The 11729-nt window shown below is 38.7% G+C and overlaps 1 protein-coding gene across 1 annotated transcript in view; it reads left to right on the forward strand.

The window, feature by feature from the left end:
- The window catches only part of CALCRL (calcitonin receptor like receptor), a 63916-nt gene extending 52994 nt beyond the window's left edge, over positions 1-10922 (forward strand). The window contains exons 11-13 of the mRNA XM_010406489.4: positions 415-633; positions 1012-1053; positions 7029-10922. Of these exons, the coding sequence (XP_010404791.2) occupies positions 415-633; positions 1012-1053; positions 7029-7250 (483 nt within the window). The 3' untranslated portion in view covers positions 7251-10922. The remainder of the gene's footprint in view (positions 1-414; positions 634-1011; positions 1054-7028) is intronic.
- The last annotated feature ends 807 nt before the right edge of the window (positions 10923-11729 follow it).

Raw genomic sequence — 11729 nt, forward strand, 5'->3', positions numbered from 1 at the left:
TCTCTATAAATTTACCAAATTCATGTTTGAAAAATAAAAAGTAGCTTTTTGAAGAACCGTATTTAAATACAAGGAGGGAAAAGCATCATCCTCTCTCTTGACCAATCTGAGAAGAACCAATCCTTCACCAATGCACTGTTACTGACCGCAGAGAGAAAGTGGGTTGTTACCACTGGCAGGTACCTGAATGCACACTTGTTAAGAGAGTTTGAGGAGTGTATGTGGATACTGGAAGTTAGAGCCACATCTCAGTTACTTAAAGGTGTTTTCAAAGAGGTTTAATTGATATTTCTTTTACAATCACAATGCTAGCCAAGCAGTGTAAGTTTCTGTTGTCTGGTTTTCAGTCTCACAAATCAGCGTGTGGGATTATTTTTCAGACCTCCTTCCCAGTGTCATTTCCTTTTCCAACAGGTGAACCTTTTCTTCCTGCTGAATATCGTTCGTGTTCTCATAACCAAGCTGAAAGACACCCACAAGGCTGAATCCAACCTGTACATGAAAGCAGTGAGAGCCACCCTGATTCTTGTCCCACTCCTTGGCATCGAGTTTGTGCTGTTCCCATGGCGACCAGAGGGCCGGATCGCTGAGGAGGTGTATGACTATGTGATGCACATCCTCATGCATTACCAGGTGGGAAGCAGCAGGCAGGCCTTGCTCACCTGAGCTACAGAGCAGTTGGCATGGCAATCAAATAAAAGAGAAATGATTGTGTTACTTCAGTTTTTAAAGATCTTCCTCCAGTAGTTTTATACACGGCTTTGACTTTCTCACTATGCTGAATTTTCATTTAATTGCCTTCAGATTTTCAAAGGAAAGAAACAACATGGCAGAAAGCTGGCCCCATAGTTTTAGTGATCCATTTTTAGAAATAATTCATCATGTTTATATTTGTCCTGCATTTTCTCTGCTATCTACATCTGAATTTTATCAGAAACCTTTAATTATCTCACACCTGAAATAGCCCATATCCACATGAATTAAAGCAGAATCTTTATTTTTATTTTACAGGGTCTACTGGTGGCTACAATTTTCTGCTTCTTTAATGGCGAGGTAGAGTAACAATTTTTACTATATTTATAATAATTTTTCTATGTTTTTGTTTCAGCAATTAAGGAGGTGGTAATTTTTAACTTTTTTTTTTGGTTTTATGTCTAAATTTGTCTAAATCAAAAAAAGAAAACAGAGCATCAGGATGCCAAGAGCAGAGCTTGGAAAGGACTGTGCCATCATTCGTGGCACCATTAAGTGTGTTAAGACTGATTCTTGGGTGCTAAGCAACCTACATTTGTCTTGATTATATAAGAAATTGAAGACAGTTGTCATTTTGATATAAAGTCCCAATAAATATCATAACACTGAAGTGCAATTCAACACCCAGAAGGTTTATTTGTCTGTGTTGGAAACTTTAGAGGATGTTATCCTGGAGAATCATCGTTCGGTCCTTCTGTAGCAGGAACAAGACACACTGCAGACATGTTGCTGGGCTGGGGTATGGCTGTATCCCATGGCAAGGGGCTGGAATTAGATGGTCTGTAAGGTCCCTTCCAACCAAAATTATTCTATGAGTCTGGGATTGTTTTATGACGGTCTCTGGGAAAATTTTAGGCTGAGGTTTGGAAAAGTGTTTTTTAGCACAAGTGAAAAGTACCATTCCGACAGTCAGACCTTAACAGCTTGGTGTGCTCGGGTCAGGAGCTTGTGCTGGTTAGAAGTGCATGTGTAAGATGCCATGATCAGCCAATTCCAAGGACAAACCTTATTCTAACATTAGAGGATTGTGCCAGGTTTCAGTAATAGATGGTATTGATCCTGCTGAAGCTAACAAGCTTTGCTGTTATCTTGGATAGATCAAGGTCCCTGGCATGCACAGAGTGACTTTCATACAGAAACTCTTGCTCCAGGCTGTAGACAGTACACTTCCAGAGGCTTGGTGTCAGAGATCAAAGTAGTAGGAAGGCTAAAAAAATATATATAAAGTTGTTACTGTTGCTTTTGCTTGCAAAAAATATCTCAGCAACCCCAAAACAAACAAACATAACTACCCCACTGAAGAACTAACTGGTAATTTTCCAACACTTTTGGCAGAGGAACAGTTACAATGCTATACTTATTCCTATGCATCTGTTTGTTCATTTGTTCTACCTTTAGTATGGTTACATTATAGGCTGTCAGCAGAAATGTGGGAGTAACCATAATAGGGTTGGTTATCAGATGTTATAAAATTGTGTCAGTGTGTTTCTGTAGTGTTACTGGACAGTAATTTTTACCTACAGGAAAATATTTGGCTAATGCTAGAATTGATTCATAGATTGTCCTTCCTTCTCTTCCCAAGTCCAAAGCTGACAGAATTGCAATGAAACTACCATGGGCTTTGAAGGGTTTTGTGTCTTTGTTGTGTGTCCCACCACCCAAATGTAAAAGTCTCACTGATCTTTTGCCAAGGAGCAGAGGAGATGAAAATAGGCTTTCTCAGAGGTCAGTGGGCCTGGGACAGGGGCCTTGAACTGAATTTACCATGAAGGAGATGCATGTTCAAGTCCCTGCTCGTACATTTGCTTCAAAGCTGAACATTGTTAAGTGTTCTGCATTGGATGTGATCACTTGCCCACACTCTGCATTGACATTTCATACACTCTTTCCCTTCTACAGAGCAGAATGCTCAGAATGCCTTCAGAATGCCATAGTACAGTTCAGAAGGCCTTATAAAAACAGGTATTTGGGAAAAAATCAAAGTTTGTTCTGCTCCAGTGGAAAATGAGGGAGGAGGGGTGGAAAACCTTGAAATTTCTGCAGTTTTTTATGAAACAACATTGTCCGCTGCTCAGTTCCATCTTCAATCTTGTGCCTCTTCCAAGGCTGTTTTTAATTTTAAATTAAGATTAATTTTTAAATATATTCCTGCATCTGTTAATATTTCATTGTTACAAACTCAAATATTTTTTAACATATCTTCTTCTGCTGTGTAAGAAAAACCAAACCTGAGTCATCCCCTAAATTCACCATGGGCTCATCAGTGGTAAAAGATGAGCTCTTCCACAACTCCTACAAATGCTAATAAGTGAATCACTGCTTGAATATCTTCTGGCAGAATAATGTTGAAAGGTGGACTTAGGCATTTTAACATTTATTAATTTAGGAATTCAATTTTTAGCCCATAGACCTTGACTTAATTACACATACGTGTCTGTATTTGCTCTCTAGAGAATGGAAATTTATGCTTTTTAAACCACTTTTGGGTTCAGTGCTTCAATGACCACTATTTGCTTTTTTAAAATTATTTTCAGTATACCTTGTTCAAGAAGGGACTTAGTGCTTTATAAACAACTGTACCAGTAAGGAAATCCAGGGGGGAATGTAGGTAGGGAAAAATGTCAGCACAGAAGAAATGTGTTTCTTTGGTTCCTAAAAGATTCTGGCCCAGCACGTGGGGATGCTGGGCCGCACAGGGGCTGCTTCTCATCCCCTTCACAGCAACACCTCCTGAGAGACTACGGAAGGAGCAGCACCAGGGACTGGTGGCAGCACTTGGCTGCACTGACTCTCTGGTTTAAAGGTGATGCTGACATTGGAATTGACACCTGGAGTGACAGTGGGGCAGAGACTCCCAGTGGGGTATTAGCAATTAAAAAATGCTAAAAGCACTAATTTCTTTCTAAGTCTTAGCCTCTCCCAACTGTTACTGTACATTTTAGTGTATTCTGCACCAAATATCAGGAGCCAAATCTGTTCAAGCAGACACTTCTGGCCAAAAAGTGAACGAAAGTGATCTGCTAGGATAGAACTTCAGTGAAGATAAATTAAGAAATATAAGAAAAATAGCTGGTATGTCCTGCTGACTTTAGCCAAGGAACATCTATCTCCAGCTTGCTGAGCAGAGCAGCCAGGGATGGCCTGTCAAATCCAGTTCTTAACAGGCACTGCAGCTGTTTGTCACAAACCTCTTCCAGACAGGCTGTATGTGCAAGCCCTTCAGCTTGGATCTTCTGTGGCAGGGTTTCCCCAAGGACACTCACATTCTGCTTGTGGGCCAGCATCCCACAGAGTAAGATGCATTTTCCAGCTTCAGATGGCTTGGCGTGGCTTTTGGGGTGATACAGGCTGTGGTCAGAGGAAAAGCTTGTCCCAGCTCTCTGATAAATCACTAGGAAGATTCCTGTTGAACTTTTAATAGCAGGTGTTATAATGACCTACGTGATCTGTGTAAGCCTTGTGGGCTTTGTCTGCTTTTTTCTTTCATTTCGCTGCTCTACAGAAATGTTGCCATGAAGATGAGAGTCTCAGGTTTGCAAGGTTATACAGTCTGTTTAATAATAGATGGGATAGATGAGGCTGTGTTGTGTTTGGTTTGGGGGTTTTTTTCTCCTAGTTGGTTACTGAGCTGTTTAATTTGTCCGATATTCAACATCAAGCTACTAATGTTATAGGCCTGGAAGGAGTCCTTCCTGCAAACTCATCAAATCCAGCCATTATTAAGTTATAAGGTGAGAAAGAAAGAAAGACTCTTTGAGCTGGAACCAGCATCTCTGTTAATGACTGAGAAATATAATTCTGTTACTTCAATATTTTTCATTAAATGCTTTCCTTAATATTCTTTCTTGTAAAAAAGTCACAAAGTTCTGCCCCTCCTGAGCTGAATTTATGTTCCATGCCACTGGTCAAAGCGGAGGAGAAAGTGATAAACATTCTACTCTCACTTTGTGGGTAGACACATATATTGTTAAAGAGTGTAATTGATTTTTCCCATTTTCTTCTATAAATGATTGGAAGGTTAGAGAAGACTGGAAGTCATAATAGATGAAAGGAGATAACACCCTACAAGAGCAGCCATAGAGCAGGAAGGAGGTGAAGTCCTGATTCAGCAGTAACGGAGAGGCTTTGGGAAGAACGCCAGGAATACATGGCTCAGTTAGAAATGCATGAAGAAGAGAGCGTGATGGGCACTGGGGCAGCAGAGAGGAAATGCTGTTTCCCTGTACAGGAAACACTTTTTATAGCTCTCTGTCCCTGGCATGGAGCAGCTGGACTTCTTTTCCCTGGCAGTAGCCCTGAGGGACTTGTCTTGCAGGGATGCTTGTGGCTCTCAGGAGCTATGGAATCCTTAGTGTATCCTTTAGGACTAGTTAACAAATGTTATTAACAAGTGAAAATAAGATGAACAATTGTTACTGAAGGAACCAGGAGATGTGTGGGAGAGGCCTGGAGTGCATAAGGCTATGTGCAATTTGGCAAGCATAGTTTATCTCCCAGCTCTGCCAAGAGACTTCTTTGACCTTGCTAAGTCATTTAGCTCCAGTTGCTTGCATATTCCCCACCTCCAGCCTGTCTTGTCTAAAGTGAAAATTGCTCAATGTGTAATTTTTTGCATGTGTGTCTATGTTCAAACTCTGACCTTATTGAAGTAACTGACTGTGAAAGGAGAACAAATAGAACATAGCTTAGTGATGAACACAGATTGATTGATTCCAAACTAAATTCCAAGCTTTCCTCTTGGAAAAGTTGGAATTTTGAATATGCTTCTTGTCTTGGCTTTATGATAGGTTACAGGAGATGGATTCAACCTGTGCGAAGATTTAAGGTTCTGTATTGGTTCTATTCTAAGGTTCTATTCAATGCATATATTAATTAATCAAAACCTTCCGATGCTGAAACAAGAACTCTGCCTTTAGACTCTGACAAAATTCAGAATTTTGATATGAAAAGCAGTAAGGGCTGAAACTCAAAAGTATTAAGGTATTTGATTTCTCAGTGTTTGAAGATTTGTTTAGATGTTTAGAGTAGATTAGAAAGTTTTTATGAGCAGTAAGAGAGCACTTCCTTTGCTCTAAAATGCTGATTTCTTACGTTAATTGGTTGATACTTCTTTCCTTACTCTGATATTTCCTTGTTAAAGATTTGAGAAATATGAAGTTCTCCTTTAAACAGAGGTTTCTGATACCAGACTGCAGGAAGCCTAAAAACTACATCCCTTTTCTTGTATTTATTTTTATTTTTCATTATTAAAGCCAGAGTAAAATTAGACAAAAGGAGCCATTGTGTGAGGGAAATGTAAAGCAAACATAAAAGAAACCCTGAAGACATGGAAAATCCTAAAAATATTTACCCACAATATAAACAGTTAACTTGGGGCAGTCACTATTCACTGGTTAGTCAATGCAGGAGTGCTTTCTGCACAAAGTTTGGCTGAAAAGGAAATTAAATATTCATGATCTGTGGGCAGTTTTTTTAACATAGGAAAATGTCTGGAAAAAGCAACAACAGGAGCTATTACCATTCTTAGCATTCCCCACTTGGCCTCTCCCCTGAAAGACTTAATTCCGTGTGAATTTCATGAATGTGACACTTCATCATTCCAATGTGCACAGGTGTTTAACCATATTGGAGGAGAGGAAGGCCATGACAAACATCACATCCTTTTGGTGGAGACATGTAAACCAACAGGGCCTTCAGCTATTTTATCAGCTTTATTTTTAACTCTGGTAGAAATGTGGTGTTCAGGAAATTGTCCTGCTAGTCATTTGCTTAAGGTATGGTCAGAAATCGGGAAAGACTGGCTTGTGCCAAAATCATAGTAAATGTAAATTATGGTTTGTTGAGAGTAAATGAATTCACAGCTGCTGAGGATGTGGCCTTCTGAAAATAACGGTGAACAGAAATTACCTTTTTCACCTCTATTTCTGATCTGTCTACACTGGACTGCAGTTCACAGGGGAGGAAGCAGAAAATTGTGTGGCTGCTGTTCCTTCTGTAACCTGAGCCTTTTCCAGGCAGCTAGTATGCTACAATTGTGAAATGCTGTTACTTCACACCAAATTTGCTGAAAAATAATGCTTACCTAAGTTGTGAATAATTCAGAACATCTCAAGGACTAAATGGCATGTATGTAGGTACCCTCCTTGTCCAGAATTTTGGAGCCTTACTGCCTAATTTGCTGAGACGCCTTTACTGTGTCCTTCATGCATCAAAGAACAAAGTCCCCTGAGCTGTCCCCCAGTGTTTATGTGCATTTGTTTTGTCTCGGGGCACAGGTGCAGGCTGTTCTGCGAAGGCACTGGAACCAGTACAAGATCCAGTTTGAGCACAGCTTCAGCCACTCAGACGCCATGCGCACAGCCTCCTACACCGTGTCCACCATCAGCGACGTGCAGGGCTACGGCTACAGCCACGACTGCACCAGCGAGCACCTGAACGGCAAGGGCTACCACGACATGGACAGCATGGTGCTAAAGACTGAGAAGCTCTATGGCTGATGGGCTGCCCAAGCTGGCCTGTGCCCACGGGAATCCACAGCTGATTCAGTGACTTCATGGCCAGAAGATGTTACCTGACTTGGGATATGTTATGCTCCTGAATGATGCAAACTAAACCAACACGTTTCTCATACATATGTGTGTGTGTGTGTGTGTATATATATGCACACACATGCATATATAGATATGTTTGTGTTTCTGTGTATCTATACAGTATGGACAGCTGTACATATATATCTATATATATATATGTGCATTTATATAAGGATACAAACTTTGCCTCTTCAGTTTCTACTGTGTAGACAAAGTTGGCAAATTTTTGTACAAAGGGAATCAATGAAGGATTTCTTATTTTCTTGGAAGTTTGTATAAGAGTGTGCTGTGTTGAAGCCACTTCATTTGCCTATAGAATTTTAGAGTGTAAATACAATACTCTGTTGTCTTAATTCAACCTAAAATAGAACAAAGCAAAATGGTTTAAGTAGGTGCAATAATAACAAGAAGTTTTCCAGGTTCTTTTTTTGGTTCAGCATTTGTTTGGCTGTCAAAAAAGCCTGACAGGTAGTCTGAGATAACAGATTCAAAGACAGATACTGCTGTTTTGGTTAAAGAGATTGATGCTTTGGTTTGGCCAGTTGGGTTTTTTTTTCCCCCCACTCTTTTACATCAAGCACAGAGACCCCACTTCCAGCATGAGTCTTGATGTACTTCTAATCTGCAGTGTAATACCTTGCACCAAGATTTCAGCAATTTTATTTAAGCTATTTCAGGATTTTCAGAAGCGTCTCCTTCTCCTGAAGTGTATGGAAGTTTCTTCTGGATTTAACAAAGTCAAGATTGATGAGGCCTCACTGCCAGAGAGAAAAGGAGTAACCTGAGTCACTCTAAGTCCCTCCAGACACTCGTAGTACCTGCAGCGGGTGGAACTTCACTGTGTACTTAAGGACTTTACTCAACTGGAGATCATGTACAGAATTTTTTGTAGCATTATTCTGATTTTACTTCTAAGTATTTCCCTGGCCATATGCTTGATAACTTATTCCTATTCTTGGGGCAAAGTTTTGGTTAATTTTGTGGCTGGTTTTGGTGTCTGAGATAAGCATGCAAGACTGAACACAGTGCACATGATCTGCTACCTTTAAAGCCAGTGTGTGAGACTCAGACTAATCAAGCAAACTAATGTTAGTAATTCTCATTATTTGGAAAATCCAGTATAAACTTTTTATTATAAAGGTTCAAAACTTTATGGATTGAGAATTTCAGTATTATTTTGGATTGGTTGATTCTGAATGTCTCCGTTAGTTAGCTAAGAACAGTACTTTATATATTGTTTCTTTGGTTCTGCTGCTGCATAAAGGTCGCACTGAAAACTAGGAGGTTGTCAGGAAGGTCTTGAGAAAAACGTGTCCTTTTAAAAATTTATGTTTTTGTTAAATCTTTACCCTTTAAAGAAAGAGTAGTTCTGTTAAGTGAAATGACAAAAATGCTCAAGAATGAGGGCATGAAACGAGGTGAGTTCACTGAAAATTACAAATGTAAGAAAAATTTTTATACCTTTCATTGCAGATAAGTCTACTTGAAGTGGGGAAAAACCAAAATTAAGTAGAAGAAAAAGTAGATGCTGGAACTCAGACTGTTTTGCTAATGAACATAGATCTGGTGCATGTAGGCCAGTCAAAAAAACTGGAAGACAGTTCTTTTTGAGACCACTTCAGTTTTAAATAATTTTGCATACAGAATTATTGTGTACAAAACACCTTGACTTTGACATGTAAACATTTTTGTCAGTAGCTTTTCTCTAAGCTTCATTAGTGTCTAGGTAATTTGCTGTCATGGTGTTTATTACTTTGTGACTTCAAAAGGCTTTAAATGCTTTGTATTTAGAAAAAAAAACCATTAGGAGGATGTGGCAAGTTCATGCCACTTGAACCTTCCTATAGTTTTTTACAGTTCTTATGTCTGGAGTTTGAACATAGAAGGTCTTTTATTAATGATTTAGTTTCACAATATAGAATCTCAGCTAGGATGCACAAATAAAGATTTCTCCTCGTCTGCAATGCTGTCTGGTCAGTTGATTGGAATGATTTGAAGAATCTCTTGAATTGTGTAGTGTAGAGTAGTGTGAGATCTGGCAATCAGATGTCACAGTCTCTTAAATTGTAAGAATGACAGAAACAATGTCTGCTACAACAGGAGTAGAGGTTGCTTACAGCTCTGCTTGCTGATCTGTATAGTGTTACTTAAAATTTGTGCAATGTTCTGAAAATATCAGTGGTGCAGAAAATCCCTGCTCTGCTGCAGCAGCTTTACATTTGTGGGACCAGATCATCAGCTGCTATAAATCTGTCTTGAGTTCCCGTTGCAGAATCTACAGGTACCACTGAGACTCAAAGCCCCAACAGGTGTCTGTCCATTTTAGTGTGCTGTAAGTCCTTTATGGCATATTATTAGACTATTATTTCATGGTACCTGGTGGGTTGTTGTTGTAATTAACACAGAGCTGTTGGTTTAGACTTTAATTAGGCTTCCTTCTCAGAGAGGCAGTTCTAATTTAACAAACTATAGATTTTGTCATTTAATACCAAATATATATTTCTAATTGCTCTCTGTCCTCTATTAGAGAAACCTGTAATGGTAATTTAGGAGGGAAAATTGTTTTTATACAGAAATTATCCTACTTCTAGGTGGACAATCACAGCTTGCTTCTAGGCGCGCACACACACACACACACACACACACTCCCCCCCCCCCCCATCTTCACTTTGGAAATAAACACGTCCAGCTGGATGTGCAAGAAAATCTTTGTGGCTGTGAAGGGTCACATGGTATAGCAGAGCTGTATTTCCCCTTTCCTGCTGAAGTTAGATAATCTGATTTCTAATTTGCATTGGAAAATACCAATTCCTTATTTTGTCTTCCTACCTCACCTTTTTTCAGTTCCTACATAGCTAAGAGAAGGGTCTGCTTCTTGAAATGTTTTTCTGTCACCATAAGTTAAAATCAAATCCTTATGCTAATTTCTCATGGCTCTCTTCTACTTTACAGAATGTTGTAGTCCATATCTGAATTCTCTGGGATGGAAGTAAACTCTCTTTTGGTGGGGCTGTGAGATTCCTTTGAACATGCAGATTATTATTTGTTTATTACCTGTTGTTATTTGCTGTTTCTTAATTTTTTTTTATTTAGTGAGGATTTATTGTATCAATCTAAAGGGGCTACAGCAATAGTTTTCTTATATTTGTTATCTGTAACACCAGCATGTTATGATTCAATGAGAGAAAATGTCTATTTTTAATGCTACTGTCTTCAATTAATAAATGGCTGCATTGCAGGGTCCCTCAGTTAGGTGTTTAACATTGACATTTATGTTATGCAGTTTTTCATGGTGGTGATCTACAAGAGTATTTGGCTGTAGAAATGCTGCAAAATGTACTCCTTTTGATGTCAAGAAACATTTGGGCTGGCAATCAGGCAACATCCACATATTGTACAATGTAAATAAGATTAATGGAAGCTATGGCATTGTATTTATTGCTTACACTAAGAACAAAATGGAAAAAATGTGAAGTTATTTTTTTGGTTGTTCTTTATTTTCACCTTGTTTATATGAATCATGCATTTTAATTGCTGAGAGAAGTATTGTTTCTGATCAATAAAATGTTACTCCATTTATTCATCTCTCTTGTGCTGTAATACAACAAAGCTGATCTAAACTAGGCTTTCACAGATGTCTTAACTCTGTGTTAGTTAAATATTAACCCAGGGAGAAAGTAATTACATAGAGTTACTAACAATTATCCTGATTTTAAGTGTTTTTCAATAATTATATTTAATACTAGAGTGCTGAAGTTCTGGAGGAAGTTTGTACAGACAATATAAGATGACTGGACAAAAAATTATTTACTCAAAAGTTTCATATTCCTATTTCTTGTCTTCTGAATCCAGCTTTTAATAAAAAGTTATTAATACTTACTTATGTTAAGCCAAAATGTCTGTTTCATCAGGAACTAACAGCAGAGACTAAATCAAGTTTATCTATCATCTTCATTCCATCAGTCAAGGTGGAGGTAGATAAGCAAACCTGAGCTCAAAGAAAAAACCCGAGCAATATTTAACCACATCACAGGATCTTCAATACTGGATGTTAATACTACTGTCTGCCTGTTACCCATAGCTAAAGTGTGCTAATATCCATCTAAAAAGTGACCAATCTCCTGCCTCTTCCTGACTCTTAAGCACGAGCCTTTAATTCCGGGTAGTTTTTTTGATCTTTAGTTCCTAGGACCAAGTGTCAGGCAGTGGAAATTGTTACAGACTCTACTCACACTAAGTTTTGTCTATTCCTTCAGTTCTCTACCAATACCTGCTAATACTCCCACTTACTGATTCTCTGTATGTACAGAGTTAAAACTGTTACATTTAACAATCATTCTATACTGTTACACAAGTAACTATAGAGAAGAAGTAAATCCAATCCCC

Source organism: Corvus cornix, chromosome 7 (genome assembly GCF_000738735.6).
Source record: "Corvus cornix cornix isolate S_Up_H32 chromosome 7, ASM73873v5, whole genome shotgun sequence".
NCBI lineage: Eukaryota > Metazoa > Chordata > Aves > Passeriformes > Corvidae > Corvus > Corvus cornix.